General features: G+C 41.8%; 2 gene segments (V, D, J or C); both read right to left on the reverse strand.

The window, feature by feature from the left end:
* Positions 1–9588: 9588 nt before the first annotated feature.
* On the reverse strand, positions 9589–11285 carry LOC136665213 (Ig heavy chain V region 914-like). The segment is given in 3 exon segments: positions 9589–9739; positions 10884–11019; positions 11180–11285. Coding segments are annotated over 3 exon segments (393 nt in total).
* A 4162-nt stretch (positions 11286–15447) lies between these two features.
* On the reverse strand, positions 15448–15905 carry LOC136665217 (immunoglobulin heavy variable 4-39-like). The segment is given in 2 exon segments: positions 15448–15773; positions 15863–15905. Coding segments are annotated over 2 exon segments (369 nt in total).
* Between the last annotated feature and the right edge of the window lie 2978 nt (positions 15906–18883).

Below are 18883 nucleotides of genomic sequence, written 5' to 3' on the forward strand. Positions count from 1 at the left end.
TTCCCAGAAACGTCTCTGCAAAGGCAGCTGAGAAAAGGAACATTGTAAGATGCTGAAAAACATCATCTCTTTTGAATAATGTAAGGACTATGAGTGAGAATTAATCAGTGAACAATCCAGATGTTTAAAAGTAGTGTTCTTAAATGGGTTGAATCCTCAAGTCACCCACTGTGAGGAGGGTGGTGTGTTCCTGAGTGTGGAATAACTCTGTACTGAATGGCCATGTTGTCTGTTAAAGGAAGGCAGTGTGCTCTCAGACTGTGAAACAGAGCTGTAGAACGATATTAAACACAGCTGGGGAGTTTTTGTTCAACACAATAAGGCCCAGTGTCACTGTGGCTATCGAGCACAGTAATAAACAGCAGTGTCCTCACTCCTCAGACTGTTTAAATGAAGGTGACTTGACTTTTGCTGTTGTCTCTGGAGATGCTGAATCGTCCTTTCAGTGCTGAGGAAAAGTAAATGTTACTGCTGTCATAAATGTGTGCTATCCATTCCTGTGCTTTCCCAGGAGCCGGTCTGATCCAGCTGATCCAGTGGCTAGTGAATATGAATCCAGAGCCCGTACAGGTCAGTGTGTGAGACCCTCCAGGACTTATGACCACCGGCTCAGACTCGGTCAGTGTCTGACCACTCACACCTGCAGTAATAAGACGTATTAATAATTCACAGATCAGAAAATCCAGAATCATGTTCAATCTGTGCTCATTCTCCTCACCTATGAAACATGCAGAGATGAGAATATTGCCTTTGAGGACGCTCATGATTTCATACAAACTGATGACTACAGGATTAGATCACCACTTCCCTCTGACCCTGGGGTGTGGTGGATGTATTTGTATTCAAGAAACTTTGGACTTCAAGAAAATTTGGACCAAGGGGGAGCAGAGTTTTCACAGCACTGTATTTATCACTGCAAGCTTCCTTTACAAATCTAATACATCACACCTGTAACTTACATCACATTATACATCATACCTGAGCTCTGAAATTATGTTTTACAGTTCTGACAGACATATTAGACATTGGGCATGGTTTCATGGGAACAGATGTGATCTCATAATGAGAACATCTGGGGATGGAAGAGGCCTCCAACAAAGGCTGTAGTGGTATATATCTATCAAAAAGTAATCTGCAAATAAACCTCAAGTTTAAGCACTGCATTCTGAACAAGACACTGCAAGATTCTCATGTGTTTTGCCCTCTGCTGTGCATATCATCATGTCTGGAAACATCTGTTTGTGAAAAGCTCAGAAAAACACCACTAAATTCCTGTGGCCTTCCATCCCTCAGACAACACTGCATTAAAATTCCAGAATGTTCTCAGGAACACTTCTATAATCTATTGTGAGTAATAATTGTTTATTGCTGCATGTTCAAATATGCGTTAATATGGTACAGTGCATGGTGGAAGCCACAGAACTCTCCATGTCTCTGGGCATCTGAAATGGACTAGTGGTGGAACCTGTACTGGGGTCTGATTAATCAACCTTTCAGAGTGTTTATGGACATACCAGACACCTTTGGTATCTATCCAAATTATTACCAGCATGAAGTTCAAAAGCCAGGGTGTGTGGTGTAAGTGTGAATGAATTTCTTTGGGTAACTTAGGGAAGTTACTTGGCATGGGTTTGGGGGGCAGTTTAAAATCCCGTTGTGTTCTTAGAATTTGTCGTTCATTGTTGTTTGTTAGAGTGATGTGTTCCAGTGTTTGTGCGTGTCTTTGTTAATAAATGTCCAATTCTGGCTATGCCTCCATCCCCCATGTGTCCTTCACTCAACCAGCATGATATTACTATTAATATTGAAAGAAGGTATTCAAATTTGTGGAAAATATGTGCTGCTTAATTAATTATATCTTTTTAGGTACATCTATCATTATTTTAACAACAGACTACACCAAGGTCTGCACACTGGATAACTGAAAATTAATCAACAGTTTTTGTACAGCGCTGTGACATTTGTGTATCTGTGTGGGTCTCGTGCGCAGTAATACACAGCTTTGTCTCCAGGCTCCAGATTCTGTCCTTGGAGACTTACTGTGTTGCTGGATGTGTCTCGAGTTTGTGGCATAATGACTGCTGCTGTCAGTGATAGAAGCTCCAGTAATTTTACAGTTGATGGTCAGAGTCTCTGCTGGTCTGATGACCACTGAGTCTGGCTGGATCATCTCAGTAGCACAGAACACACCTGTGGAAAGAGCAGAAGACGAAAGATCTGAGTACGTTTGAAGCAGTGAATCAGACGAAGTGAAGTTGGGCTTGAGCTGAAAGACTCACCCGAGGCAGCGGTCAGCAGCAGCAGAGAAACTGAACACAACATGTTTGTGCTGTGTTTAGAGGATGGACACTGCTGCAGAGAGACACACTGCTCTTATGAGGAGAGTCAGGGGTGATTTGCATATCACTGCTCTGAGATGACAACCTCCTCTCTCCAAAATGGCTACTTTTCAGGAGAAAAACATGATCAACTTTCAATGTGAGTCAATGGAGAAATGTGTCATTCCAAGCATTTTTAGAACAAACCTATTGACCTGGTCACTGACACTCACATAATGTCAAGGGAAGTTGGTGTTTACAAAGTACATCATACAATTAATAACAGCAATAATGGAGATACAAGGTTTTCCTCAGATAGTGTTGATGTGAAGTTAAAAGGCTGAATGGCTAGATGTAAGGTGGATTTAATGAGGGATGTTCTAGATAACAGAAAACAATGATGCTAGTCTTCATTCTCCCAGCCTGGTGACACCATGTTTCATCTGTTTGGAGGAACAGTAGCAAATGGGTGGATTTAACAAAACTATACCTAACCCTAACCCCCTAACCCACCTGTTACTTACTTAATGTCCAGTAAAATGTGCAGTGTTCAAGACAGAAAGAAAAATGGGGCTCATAACAACTGAACAAGATCAGGTGTCTCACCAAAAACTGTCCCCAAAAGATAAACAGCACTTAAGGGTTTACACTCTGAGAGAGAGGAGAAAATCCAGCTCCAGTCTCACTTCAGATCTGAGAATGAAGCAATGCTGAAGCAACATCTAAGACTCCTTAGTAGACTCTGTTGTAACTTGTTCTGCTGTAACTGATGAGGTGTATGTATTTTGAAATGAACAATATATCAGAAATATACAGTTAGTTTTAGTAAAACACTGAAATGACAGTGTTATTAATTAGAGACACAGAAATGGAACAAACTGCATCTCCTTCATCCTCCACACTGCAGGGGTTCTTGTACAGCGCTGTAAGCTCTTGTGTCAGTGTGGGTCTCGAACACAGTAATACACCGCCGTGTCAGTGTCCTTCACACTCGTCATCTCCAGATACAGCTGGTCTTTACTGTTGTCTCTGGAGATGGTGAATCTCCCTTGGACAGATTGAGAGTAGTACTTGCTACTGCTGTCACCTTTAATATTTGCAACCTTTTCTAAGCCTTTTCCAGGAGCCTGTCTAATCCAGCGCATATAGTAGTCATCAAAGTCTAGTCCAGATGCTGTACAGGTCAGTTTATGAGACCCTCCAGGAGAAATGACCGCTGCTTCAGACTGGATCAGTGTTTGACCCCAACACTCTAAAAGAAATAACACATCAATTAATAAAGCAACAGAACGTCCCTGTGTTTCTCACTGTCCAGTTACTTTACAGAACTAGAACATGTCAGTTGTTGTTTAGACCGCACCAAAACTTCATGACGTGTCGATACAAATGATACACAATGTCCTTGTATTGACTGTTTGTTCTGTCCAGTTTAAATGACCTGTTCTTGGAGCTGACAACAATAACATCCAGTAGAGAAGTAGCAGGATCTTACTTGTAGCGAGGGACATGAACAGAAAGCTCCAGAAGGTCTTCACGTCCATTCTCCAGGTCACTGAGTGGTGTTGATCCAGCATAAAGACTGAGTGGAGACTGGGAATAAAAAGCCTGTAAAGGACTCTAACTTTGCATAGGTCTCTCACTCTGAAGTCTCTCTCCAAATAGCCCCGCCCACTTCACCACATCCTCTACCACTGCTCTGACACCATTCTTTAAAGGAGCAGCCATTTCCTCCAGTGATTCTCCTTCACCGTACGACACAGACGTTATACTGACACCTAGTGGCCTGAATATATCAGGGACTATAAATATTTTAATCATGGCCAATCACATTTGAGGGACCCGCTCAATGGAACGTAAACATTTTCATTCAGTGAGTTCAGGACAGTTCTTGGATTTAGACAACTGATGTTTCTGAGATCACCAGCAGATTCATTGTTTGATTTGGAAATGATCATCATTTGTCTCTATTTCCTTTTCTCAGTAAGAGCTTTCTGACAGCTCCATATCCTTTCAGACCCATAGTGTTGACTTACTCCTCACAGTGAAAGACTGTGTAGACAGTTGTGGAGAGCTATTGTTCTCACAGCAAAACAAACTCAGCCTATTGTGTGTGTTCATTCAGAAGAGCTGCATCATTTAAGGTGGAATGGCATGTTTGCAGAAAAAGTAAACAGTAGCTTGTTCATGTTTAGAAGTTTAACTTGTCTGTAAGTCTTTATTCACATCTGAATTACCACAGAAACTAATTTGTAATTAGAGTTGTTTCATATTGTAGCACTGTCTGTAGGTGTTTACTTTCATGAAGTTAGTGGTCTCCCAAATTTGGAGCGGGTTCCACATTAAGTAATGTAACTGTAACAGCAAAAATAAACCAATATTACACACCTATGGAGCAGGAAAAGTGCAACATTGTCAGTTCTTATCATGCTTTTTAAAAATCAGAGGCTTCTCCACCCTCCAAACACTTCCAGATGCCATTTCTCTGCCATAGCAGAACAGCAAACGTAGGGAGTAAATTTCGGAGCCATTTTGGACAGTTTGTTACTATTTTATGGAGCCAGGGCTGCGTATAAACAACAAACCCTTTTCCAGTGCCAAAACAGATCAGAGAGCTGGCAAATGGTGAGGAAACTTCTTCTAAATTTTATAAAATGTGTATTGGATTAAAATTGTGAACATGGTCTTGAAAGGATTACAGAGTTGTGGATTTGTTTGGATCTGAGGTGAGAGTTGGGCTTGATTTTCTTCTCTAAGTCAAAGACAGAATCTTTGTCCCACTTCCTCTTGATCTTTTGATGTTCTGGATGATATATGATGATATTTTGAGCTGTTGAGACTTTTTCTGTGAACTTGTTGGTTTTCTGTTTGTTTTCCTGACACTGAGAATTAACTTGTTCTTTATGACCATTATTGACTGGAAATAATACCAAGTAAAGATGTTGCATGTTTTTGTACAGACTCTCTAATGTTTTGAATGTGTGTGGATAGCGGACACAGTAATACACAGCTCTGTCCTGAAGCTCCATCCTCTGTCCCTGTAAAGTCACTGTGCTGCTGGATACATCTTTAGAAATACTGAACCTGCTTTTCAGAGAATCTTTTTGGTAAGTGCTTCCACCCCAGATGTGGTTAGTCCACTCCAGAGGTTTTCCTGCAGGCTGTCGAATCCAACCAGTCGCGTAGTTATCATCAGTAACTGAATATCCAGACACTTTACAGCTGAGGGTCAGAGAGTCTCCTGGCTTTATGACCACTGACCCGGGCTGCCCTAGATCAACATCACATTTCACACCTGCAGCAAAAGAAAGACAAAGGTTAATAGCCTTGTTCATCTCCAGCGTCAACAATCTGCTCAGTTCCAGCTGGACACAGTGATAAATGCTGTGGTGTGTGATGGGAGTTTTCTCTATTCCAGTCCATAAAGACACTCACAGGTCATTGCTGTGGTCAGCATCAGCAGAAATGTGAAGAACATGGTGCTGTGTTGAAGACGCTGTCTCAGTCTCCAGTGCAGTGGACAGGAGAAGCTGGTTTTCATACAGAAAGGACGGTGAGGTCACTTTGCATAAAGGACAGAAAGACCGTGTAAGAATGACCTCATCAGTGCTGAGTTTCAGCTCTAAACCACAGTCACATGGAGTTAGTGACGTCAGGACTGTCGTACTCAGCTGCCCTCTAGTGGTCAGGATGGACATCCAGAGGAGTCACAAATACAGCACGTTCACGCCATATCAGAGTTGAGTTTGTCCAACAATTATTTGCACAACAAGGGCATCAATAAGGACTTTCCTGCAGTGAGAGCTTCTGTTTCTCTGGGAAGGCACTCTGTGTTGGAACATTGCTGAGATGGAATGTGTGGATATTGTTTTTCAGATGATGTTGGAGATAATGTTGCCAGATGTTCGACTGGCTTTGATCTCAGAATCAGAAAATCTGAGTGAAATAAAAACATACAGAAAAGACTCAGTTCTTTATTGATGAGGATGTGTCACTTTATCATCAGCAAATGATCCTAGAGTTCAGGGACAGTCTTCATTTAAAGCTGTTGTCAGGTTTTAAACTCTGGGGTGCATATCATCACAAGATTCAAGGAACATGGGGGAAGTCTTTTTGTGTAAAATACAGATGAATTCCAGAATGTTCTGTAGAACACTTTAATTTCTGTACATTCAAACGCAAGTTACGATTATACTGTGACAGTGGGAGTGTCACAGCACAGAATTCTCCACTTCGCTGGGATCAAGGCCTTATGAAGTGAACTTGAAGTGGAGTGTGGTGGAACATGTATTGGCTTCTGATTCATCAAACTTTGTGTGTGTGTGTGTATGTAATGTAATGTATTAGAGTCCACTTCTGTGAAGGCATGTTCACACTTCATCATGGTGTGGAGTGTAGGTGAGTAGTTATTGTACAGCACTGTGGCCTTTGTGTATCAGTGTGTGTATCGAGCGCAGTAATACACAGCTGTGTCTCCAGGCTCCAGATTCTTTCCTTGGAGAGTTACTGTGTTGCTGGACGTGTCTCGAGAGACGGAGAACTTGTTTTTCAGTGAATCTTTAGCAGCTATGCTCCCATCATACCTAATGCGGTTGATCCATTCTAAAGCTTTTCCTGCAGGTTGTCGGATCCAATCTGTGGCATAATGACTGCTGCTGTCAGTGATAGAAGCTCCAGTAATTTTACAGTTGATGGTCAGAGTCTCTGCTGGTCTGATGACCACTGAGTCCGGCTGGATCATCTCAGTAGCACAGAACACACCTGTGGAAAGAGCAGAAGAAGAAAGATCTGAGTATGTTTGAAGCAGTGAATCAGACGAAGTGAAGTGGGGCTTGAGCTGAAAGACTCACGCGAGGCAGCGGTCAGCAGCAGCAGAGAAACTGAACACAACATGTTTGTGCTGTGTTTAGAGGATGGACACTGCTGCAGAGAGACACACCGCTCTTATGAGGAGAGTCAGGGGTGATTTGCCTATGAAGGAAAATGTCTGAATGACTGGAAATGAAACACATCAACAAAACAGAGTTGGTCTGTCCCTGGGTTTTTCACAAAAATAACTGCAGAAAATAAACCTTTTAAGCCGTATAAAGTTATAGGTGATTTCTGCCCTCACGCGGATGAAATAAACACTGCATCATCAATCACACAAAACAACACTGTACATACAGCATCAAATACACGCTTATCTGAGGTGTACTATGATCCTCATTTACAGAAACGACTCTGCAAAAGCCAGATGAGAGTAGGTTTAAAGAAGTGCATGAAAAATTTTACGATTTTTTTTTAAATTTTAATACAAAACACCACCGCTCACCTGTTATTTATTTAATGTCCAGTAAAAAGTGTTCAAGAAGGAACATGGGACCCATAAAAACCACATAACATATGGAGCCCCTAAAGGGACTGGGGGAAAAATAAAAAAAAACTATTGATTTTGCGTTCCCTTGCAAATAGTTTTTGGGCTCCGTAGTACTGTGCTTGCTGTTGATTATGTGCTTGCTGTGCGTGTCAGGTGAACTATGGAGCAGCTCGTTGAATTTTACTTTGATCTTGGACTGAAATATAAAGACATAGCATCTCTTCTCAGCAGAATACATGGATATGTTATTGCGGAGCGCCAACTGAAACGTTTGTTGCTGTGTTGTTAATTGCTATTAAATGAGGATGAGAGAATTTAAAGTGCAAGCGCATGGACAAAGGTTATGTGAAGAGTACAGAGATACAGACAATGAAAAGTTTTCAAACAGTGGGAGAGAATGGAGAATGAATACCTGAATAAATGTGTAGCTATTGGTAGTGTATTGGAGTAATGTGTGTATGAGTGTAAAAGTCAGTTCTGGCAGAAAATGGTATCCTGTTTTTAATGCAGCTTTAAAAAAAACAGAATTCCCAGATAAAACGAAATGCATGGTGTAGCGATCAGCTTGCGAGCTCCACAGCCGTGTCTGGAGTCAGTGCGCTGAGCCACGTCTCTGTAAAAATCAGTACGCAACATGCCCTGAGATCTCTGTGTGTTGCGCCACTGCCTTACACCCTCCATCTTGTTATTGAATGACCGGATTTTTGCGAGAGACTTTGCTTGGTAAAGGTTTTTTGTTAAGATTCTTAGCTTGACCCCTACCCCAGTCAATAACAATAATAAAAAAAAATATCCGTCCACACTTTCCACCGAAAGCCATCCACTTTCTTTCACGAAGCCACCTACGTGTCATACACCTGTTACTATGGAGATACATGGAGCTACAGCATTCTGACTAGCACTTTCAGGATGCTACCGAATTTATATAAACTTGTTGTTCACAACTTCCTCTGATGTTAGGCAGTTCCTTACAGATGTATGAATGATCCGCACTGGCAAGGAAGCTGTGTGTTAGTAGAGATAAATAAATACATATATATGTTTCAAGTGGCTGAATTTCCCTGGAAACTGCAGTGTCCTGATGTGTTGACAGAGCCACAAAGACAATTCATTCATTCATTATCTGTAACCGCTTATCCAATTCAGGGTCGCGGTGGGTCCAGAGCCTACCTGGAATCATTGGGCACAAGGTGGGAATACACCCTGAAGGGGGCACCAGTCCTTCACAGGGCAACACAGACACACACACACATTCACTCACACACTCACACCTACGGACACTTTTTAAGTCGCCAATCCACCTACCAACGTGTGTTTTTGGACTGTGGGAGGAAACCGGAGCACCCGGAGGAAACCCACGCGGACACGGGGAGAACACACCAACTCCTCACAGACAGTCACCCAGAGCGGGAATGGAACCCACAACCTCCAGGTCCCTGGAGCTGTGTGACTGCGACACTATTTGTGAGGGAACGCAAAATCGTCCTTTTTTATTTTCCTCCCAGTCCCTTTAGGGGCTCCGTACATAACATGTGTATCACCCAAACCTGTCCCCAACATTGAGAGAGAGAGAGAGAGAGAGAGAGAGAGAAAGAGAAGAAAGTCCAACTCAAGTCTCACTTCTGGTCTGAGAAAAAACTCAGAAATGCAACAAGAAACCCTTCTAAAAGTGAAGTTAATTATATTGAATATTAAATCATTGTTTTAGTGAATTATTGTCATTTGTTCTGCTGTAATTGATGAAGTGTGTGTATTTTGAAATGAACAATATATCAACAATATATGGAGTTAGTTTTAGTAGCTGAAACATTGAAATGACAGTGTTATTAATTAGAGACACAGAAATAAATGGAACTACATCTCCTTCATCCTCCACACTGCAGGGGTTCTTGTACAGCGCTGTAAGCTCTTGTGTCAGTGTGGTTCTCGAGCACAGTAATACACCGCCGTGTCAGTGTCCTTCACACTCGTCATCTCCAGATACAGCTGGTCTTTACTGTTGTCTCTGGAGATGGTGAATCTTCCTTGGACAGATTGAGAGTAGTACTTGCTGCTGCTTTCACCTCTAATATTTGCGACCCATTTTAAGCATTTTCCAGGAGCCTGTTTTATCCAGTGCATATAGTAATCATCAAAGTCCAGTCCAGATGCTGTACAGGTCAGTTTATGAGACCGCTGTTTCAGACTGGATCAGCGTTTGACCCCAACACTCTAAAAGAAACAACACATCAATTAATAAAGCAACAGAACGTCCCTGTGTTTCTCACTGTCCAGTTACTTTACAGAACTAGAACATGTCAGTTGTTGTTTAGACCGCACCAAAACTTCATGACGTGTCGATACAAATGATACACAATGTCCTTGTATTGACTTTTTGTTCTGTCCACCAGTTCTTGGAGCTGACAACAATAACATCCAATAGAGAAGCAGCAGGATCTTACTTGTAGTGAGGGACATGAACAGAAAGCTCCAGAAGTAGCCAACTGTAGCTTTGTCATATTTTACCACCTTCGAAATGCCTCCAGATGCTGTGTCTTGGCCACAGTGGAGTGGGCAGTGGAGGATATAAACTTCTGAGCCTTTTTGGTCAGAGACAGTTAGTTTGGTGCCATTAATGGGCTCAGTATAAAAACTAACTATTTTCCAGTGCACAAACAGACCAGAGAGCTAGCAAATGGTGAGGAAGTATGGTTCTGCATTTTACAAATAAAGGTGTATTGGATTAAAAGTGTGAACATGGTCTTGAGAGGATTACACACAGTTGTGGATTTGTTTGGATCTGAGGCAAGAGTGGGGCTTGATTTTCTTTTCTCCCTCAAAGACAGAAGCTTTAAATATTCAGTATTGTTTACAGGTAATTATTTGGGGATGTTAAGACTTCTGTGTAATATTCTGTGAAAATGTTTGGTTTCTGCTCTTTTTCTGCTGAATATCTTGTTCTTTTCTCACCGTTATTGACTGGAAAATACCCAGTAATGTCCACAACATCTGTTTTTGTTTTTGTACAGACTCTCTGCTGTTTTGAATGTGTGTGGATAGCGGACACAGTAATACACAGCTGTGTCCTGAAGCTCCATCCTCTGTCCCTGTAAAGTCACTGTGCTCCTGGTTGCATCTTTAGAAATACTGAACCTGCTTTTCAGAGAATCTTTTTGGTAAGTGCTCCCACCACCCCAGATATAATTAATCCACTCCAGAGGTTTTCCTACAGGCTGTCGAATCCAACCAGTCGTGTAGTTACATCAGTAACTGAATATCCAGACACTTTACAGCTGAGGGTCAGAGAGTCTCCTGGCTTTATGACCACTGACCCGGGCTGCCCTAGATCAACATCACCTTTCACACCTGCAGCAAAAGAAAGACAAAGGTTAATAGCCTTGTTCATCTCCAGCGTCAACAAACTGCTCAGTTCCAGCTGTACATATGGCTGCTGACCCATGACTGTGCAGCAATGCATGGCTCAAGTCATGGGGTTTTCTGTATTCCAGTCCATAAAGACACTCACAGGTCACTGCTGTGGTCAGCATCAGCAGGAATGTGAAGAACATGGTGCTGTGTTGAAGACGCTGTCTCAGTCTCCAGTGCAGTGGACAGGAGAAGCTGGTTTTCATACAGAAAGGACGGCGAGGTCACTTTGCATAAAGGACAAAAAGACAGTGTAAGAATGACCTCATCAGTGCTGAGTTTCAGCTCTAAACCACTGTCGCTGTCATTTCCATTTTCACAATGTCACTCAGTCACATGGAGTTAGTGAGGTCAGGGCTGTTGTACTCAGCTGCCCTCTAGTGGTCAGGATGGACATCCAGAGGAGTCACAAATACAGCACGTCCACGCCATATCAAAGTTGAGCTCGTCCAACAATTATTTGCACAACAAGGGCATCAATAAGGACTGCAGTGAGAGCTTCTGTTTCTCTGTGAAGTCTTTACAATAAGAAAGTTTGTAAAGCTCTAATGTGGTATAATCAGCACTGATACTAACAAACCCCTCTCTGGACAAAAACCTTTTATCTCCAAATGGTGACTGTACAGGAGAAAGAAGGAAGTTCAGTGAAATTTAATGGAAAGAGATTTTATTGCAAGAAATTTTAAGCATTTCTATTGATCCATAGACCACTTAAGTGGTGCTTCATTCTGTAGCAGAGTCATGCCCATATTAGGACTTCCTTTCCTCCAATGTCATTTGTCAATGTTATCTCACTTGTAGCACGGACAGAGTGATGTTTACATTTTCACTTCATAATTCAGAACTGTGACATCACAAACACATCAGATATTGAACCAGTTTTAACAACAAGGTGTGATAGCGGTTGTTTCTAAGAAAAAAAAAAAAATATCACTGTGGAATAATCAGCACTATGTTCCTGAACTGTATGTATTTACTCAAAAGTATTTACACTGCATGATGGTTAGGAGTCTGTTTTCATCAATGAGGACATTCTGGTTCATGAGGGAGCTGTAAATCATGTGTATGAGGTGTGTGTGGAGCTCTGGACTCTGTAAGTGAGGTATGTTTTTGTACAGTGCTGTAATATTTTGTATCAGTGTGGTCTTCGTGCGCAGTAATAAACCGCCGTGTCTTCAGTCTTCAGTTGGTTCATCTGCAGATACACCTGCATCTTACTGTTGTCTCTGGAGATGGTGAATCTTCCCTTAACAGACTCAGAGTATAGTTTAGTGCCACCACTTGGAGCAGAAATGTGAGAGATCCATTCTAAGCCTTTTCCAGGAGCCTGTCTAATCCAGGATATAGCTGCATCACCAACATCAATCCCAGAGAAGGTGCAGGTGAGTGTATGAGAGTTTCCAGGTTTAATGACCACTGGCTCTGACTCGGTCAGTGTCTGACATCCACAACCTGTCAAAATACACTCAGCTCATCAATTCAGTTTAAACACAAACACACAGCCGTCTGCTGTAAACACACACAGGACATCAGTAACAGATCCACAGCTGAGTCTACTCACTGATTATAGTCATTAATGTGGAAATCAGCTGGAACATGTGTCTCGGGCTCATGGCTGTTCCTGAAAAGTCAAACCCCAGTGAGAATAATGCAGTGAGAGTCTGTGTTTATAGAGGCAAGGTTTAAGTTGCATGCCCGCCCTCTAAAATCATCTGTTAGCTGATGTAACTAAATTGTCAGGCAGTGTTATCCTGTGTTGTGTTGAGACTCAGTGACGTTGTTAGCAGCAGTCTGAAAAAGGAGTGGAGCATCACGTGTTGGAGTAAGGTGATGCTACTCTTCAGCCTTCCTGCTCTGTGACATCATGTGACTGGGGGAGTGTTAACCAATGGTTGGATTGTGAAATACTAATATTAAATCTAACACAACCCTAAACTTAAAACTAGAGATCACAGTAACACTAAACCTTACACTACATCAGGTGGATAGTTTCAGTTAGTGGCTCAATGACACACTCTGTGAATGAGACCAAACATCTTCCACAATCCCATAATTTGTTTTTGTGGTTTTAACTGTTTTTGTGCCGTTATTAAACAGTTATTACTCACAGAAATGCTCCATCTCCAGTGGCAGAGTTTAAGGACAGTTTGAACTGAATGAGTTTTAAGGGGATCTTTTACAGTAAAGCACAGCTGCCCCTTAGAGGCTGAGACTGAGCGCTTCATCTCTGTCTGTGTTATTTCACCAGGGAGAGGTAAAATGGAGGGTGTGAAATGTTTATGAACACAAAACATTTCCTAGTATCATCAGGTTCAGTGACTCATAGAAGTGCAAGAAAAAATGATAAGATTCATTTACACAAACCACACAAACAAATATATAACAAGATTCAAAATTACACACTGCACCTCTACAGCACTGAGAAAACACCACCGCTCACCTGTTACTTACTTAATGTCCAGTAAAATGTCCAGTGTTCAACACAAAGAGAAAATGGGGCTCATAACAACTGAACAAGATCAGGTGTCTCACCAAAATCTGTTCCCAACAGATAAACAACACTTAAGGCTTTACATTCTGAGAGAGAGGAGAAAATCAGTTCCAAAAAGTTCAGAAATGCTGAAGCAACGTCTAAGACTCTTTAATAGACTCTGTTGTAGCTTGTTCTGCTGTAACTGATGAAGTGTATGTATTTTAAGATGAAAAATATATCAGCAATATATAGAGATAGTTTTAGTCGCTGAAACATTGAAATGACAGTGTTATTAATTAGAGACACAGAACTGGAAGAAACTACATCTCCTTCATCCTCCACACTGCAGGGGTTCTTGTACAGCGCTGTAAGCTCTTGTGTCAGTGTGGTTCTCGAGCACAGTAATACACCGCTGTGCCAGTGTCCTTCACACTCGTCATCTCCAGATACAGCTGGTCTTTACTGTTGTCTCTGGAGATGGTGAATCTTCCTTGGACAGATTGAGAGTAGTACTTGCTGCTGCTGTCACCCTGACTGACTAGTTGCGACCCAAATGTTGCATGTTTTTGTACAGACTCTCTGATGTTTTGAATGTGTGTGGATAGCGGACACAGTAATACACAGCTGTGTCCTGAAGCTCCATCCTCTGTCCCTGTAAAGTCACTGTGCTGCTGGATGCATCTTTAGAAATACTGAACCTGCTTTTCAGAGAATATTTTTGGTAAGCGTTCCCACCACCCCAGATGTGGTTAATCCACTCCAGAGGTTTTCCTGCAGTCGCGTAGTTATTAGCTGGACACAGTGATAAATGCTGTGGTGTGTGATGGGAGTTTTCTGTATTCCAGTCCATAAAGACACTCACAGGTCACTGCTGTGGTCAGCATCAGCAGAAATGTGAAGAACATGGTGCTGTGTTAAAGACGCTGTCTTGCAGTGGACAGGAGAAGCTGGTTTTCATACAGAAAGGACGCCGAGGTCACTTTGCATAAAGGAGAGAATGACAGTGTAAGAATGACCTCATCAGTGCTGAGTTTCCGCTCTAAACCACTGTCGCTGTCATTTCCATTTTCACAATGTCACTCAGTCACATGGAGTTAGTGAGGTCAGAGCTGTCGTACTCAGCTGCCCTCTAGTGGTCAGGGTGGACATCCAGAGGAGTCATAAATACAACACATCCACGCCATATCAGAGTTGAGCTCGTCCAACAATTATTTACACAACAAGAGCATCAATTAGTACTTTCCTGCAGTAAGAGCTTCTGTTTCTCTGTGAAGTCTTTACACTAGCTGTTGGAACATTGTTGAGGGGCACTGTGTGGATGATGTTATTCAGAGAATGTTGGAGGTAATGTCACCAGATCAGAACATCTATGGGAAATAAGAGCATTCAGGAAAGGCAGGGTCTTGATGAGTGTAGATGTGTCACTGTTTTGTTACTGAATAGGGATAGTGTCCTTAAACAGTTAAACACTGTGTTTGTGTGACATTACAATCCTCAGACACCACTGCTTTATCATTAATACATTGTCTGTTACCATATTTACATTGCTGTGTTCAAATGCAAGTTGAGACTGTACTATGCAAGGTTGAAGGCGTAGGTCACTATGACTAACTACTCTGGGCTGGAGCTTATTTCAAATGGACTCATGTGTTGGAACATATACTGGGGTCCGATTAACCAACCTTTCAGAGTGGTTCTGTAAATAACTGACATTATTGGTTCTCTGGTTAAAATACTACATGCATCCACACTTTTACTGCCGTGACGTTAAACCCAGTGTGTGTGGTGTAGGGGTGTATTAGTGTCCACTGGTCACTTCCAGTGCACTGTTCACACTTCATCATGGTGTGGAGTGTAGGTGAGAAGTTATTATACAGCACTGTGGTCTTTGTGTATCAGTGTGACTCTCGTGCGCAGTAATACACAGCTGTGTCTCCAGGCTCCAGATTCTTTCCTTGGAGAGTTACTGTGTTGCTGGACGTGTCTCGAGAGATGGTGAACTTGTTTTTCAGTGAATCTTGAGCATATATGCTTCCAGCATAATAAATGCTATTGATCCATTCTAAAGCTTTTCCTGCAGGTTGTCGGATCCAGTCTATTGCATAATGACTGCTGCTGTCAGTGATAGAAGCTCCAGTAATTTTACAGTTGATGGTCAGAGTCTCTGCTGGTCTGATGACCACTGAGTCCGGCTGGATCATCTCAGTAGCACAGAACACACCTGTGGAAAGAGCAGAAGAAGAAAGATCTGAGTACGTTTGAAGCAGTGAATCAGACGAAGTGAAGTGGTGCTTGAGCTGAAAGACTCACGTGAGGCAGCAGTCAGCAGCAGCAGAGAAACTGAACACAACATGTTTGTGCTGTGTTTAGAGGATGGACGCTGCTGCAGAGAGACACACTGCTCTTATGAGGAGAGTCAGGGGTGGTTGCATATCTCTGCTGTGAGACGACAACCTCCTCTCTCCAAAATGGCTACTTTTCAGGAGAAAAACATGATCAACTTTCAATGTGAGTCAATGAAGAAATGATATTCCAAGCACTTTTAGAACAAACCTATTGACCTGGTCACTGTGACACTCACATAATGTCAAGGGAAGCTGGTGTTTACAAGTTACATAATACAATTAATAACAGCAATAATGGAGATAGAAGGTTTTGCTCAGACAGTGGTAATGTGAAGTTAAAAGACTGAAAAACTAGAACTAAAGCTGGTTTTAATGAGTGATGTTCCAGATGTTCTAGGTGGATTTAACAAAGCTAAAACTAACCCTATATCAGACGGGTATTTTCAGTAACAGTGTGTGCATTTCACACTTTCATGGCACAAAAAGCTGAAGCTGAGTAATTGGTACATGTTGGTAAATGTTTGTTACACACCGTGGACGTTAGACCACACCACATCTGGACGACTTCCACCATCCCATAATTTGTTTTTGTGGTTTATACTGTTTTTGTGCCTGTATGAAAACAGTTATTCCTCCATAGACACGTCCTCCATCTCCAGAGGTAGAGATTAAGGACAATCTGAACTGAATGGTTTTTAAGGTGAACATTTACAGTAAAGCACAGCTGCCCCCTAGAGTCTGATACTGAGCACTTCACTTCTGCCTGAAACTCTGTGTGTTATTTCACCAGGGAGAGGTAAAATGGAGAGTGTGAAATGTTTGTAAACACAAAGCTCTTTCCAGTATCATCAAGTTCAGTGGCTCAAAGAAGTGCATGAAAAATGATAAGATTCATTTACGCAAACCACACAAACAAATATATAACAAGATTCAAAATCACACACTGCACCTCTACAGCACTGAGAAAACACCACCACTCACCTGTTACTTACTTAATGTCGTGTAAAATGTGCAGTGTTCAAGACAGAGAGAGAAAATGGGGCTCATAACAACTGAACAAGATCAGGTGTCTCACCAAAAACTGTTCCCAACAGATAAACAACACTTAAGGCTTTACACTCTGAGAGAGAGGAGAAAATTCAGCTCCAGTCTCACTTCAGATCTGAGAAAAAGTTCAGAAATGCTGAAGCAACGTCTAAGACTCGTTAGTAGACTCTGTTGTAGCTTGTTCTGCTGTAACTGATGAAGTGTATGTATTTTGAAATGAACAATATATCAACAATACATGGAGTTAACTTTAGTGGCTGAAACATTGAAAAAGAAGTGTTATTAATTAGAGACACAGAAATAAAAGGAACTTCATCTTCTTCATCCTCCACACTGTAGGGGTTCTTGTACAGCGCTGTAAGCTCTTGTGTCAGTGTGGATGTCGAGCACAGTAATACACCGCCGTGTCAGTGTCCTTCACACTCATCATCTCCAGATACAGCTGGTCTTTACTGTTGTCTCTGGAGATGGTGAATCTTCCTTGGACAGATTAAGAGTAGTACTTGCTAAAACTGAGATCTGAAACAGTTGCCACACATTCTAAACCTTTTCCAGGAGCCTGTCTAATCCAGTGCATATAGTAGCCATTAAAGTCCAGTCCAGATGCTGTACAGGTCAGGTACAGGAGGAATGACCACTGCTTCAGACTTGATCAGTGTTTGACCCCAACACTCTAAAAGAAACAACACATCAATTAATAAAGCAACAGAACGTCCCTGTGTTTCTCACCGCTTAAATATACATTTAAAGAGATTGGATATTATCCTTTCAACTCAGTTGCCATCTGCCTGGGGAATGATTTGTTGTGGAGGAAGTTTTGATCAGCTGCTCCATCAGCTCCATCAGTGTGGTGTTTGAGCGCAGTAATAAACAGCAGTGTCCTCCACCCTCAGACTCTTGGCCTCTAAGAACTGTGTACTTTTGGGAACGTCCTCGCTCAGGACAAAGTGATCTTTCATGGAGTCTGCGTATGTTGCATCATTGCTACCAGCATTCATCTCTGCAATCCACTCCAGAGCTTTCCCTGGTCTCTGAATTATCCAGTGTATGTAGTAGTCTGTCATGCTAAATCCAGAGATTTTACAGAAAATCTTGACACTTTCTGTGGGTTTCTTCACCTGAGGAGGTTACTGATCCATACTGGTCTCATCACACACGGCACCTTCAGACACATAAGACTGCATAAAATACAGAAGTCAAAGTGTTCAAAAAGAAAACAAATGTCCTCACAAAGGCACAAATACACAAAGCCACAAATACACAAAGCCATAGAGTTACATTAGAGTTACACTTGAGTTTTAAGTGTTTGGAGATATTCTTCCTTTGTTGCTTTATACATTCTGCCCCCTGGAGGCTGCAGTAGGTATATACAGATAATATGTATCTGGAGGAGGTTTTTAGACGAGTCTCTAGCTCTTCTGTATCAGTGTGACTCTTTTGCACAGTAATACACTGCTGTGTATAGAATAACATTTACACATTCATGCAGATAATAACCATGTGACGTGATGATGTAGTTTATGATAAATCCCAGTAAACAAGGAACGTCCCTGGACGTTCAAAATAGGTCTAAAAGTAGTTTGTCTGTCAAGGACATATTTTAAACGTCGATGGACGTCCAAAATCCATCTTAATAAGTTAGTCAAGTGGTGACCAATCGATAACGTCAGTGGACGTCCAAAACGAAAAGTAATTTATTTCGGGACCAATTAATAATGTCAGTGGACGTCCAAAATACATCTAATAGTCGTCTTTTCAATGTTTGTGTTTGGACGTCTTTTCAACTTTCATTTTCAACCTTAAGAGAACGTTGATTAGACAGCAGTCATTGCGTTATTTCAACGTTGAATCAATGGCTAATTGTTTATTGGGATATCCCAAGGGTTCTGCTCCACACTCTGACAGTGTTTACAGTTCTGTCCCATAAGACTGAGCTGGA

The sequence above is a fragment of the Hoplias malabaricus genome, chromosome 13, assembly GCF_029633855.1.
Source record: "Hoplias malabaricus isolate fHopMal1 chromosome 13, fHopMal1.hap1, whole genome shotgun sequence".
NCBI classification, from domain to species: Eukaryota; Metazoa; Chordata; class Actinopteri; order Characiformes; family Erythrinidae; genus Hoplias; species Hoplias malabaricus.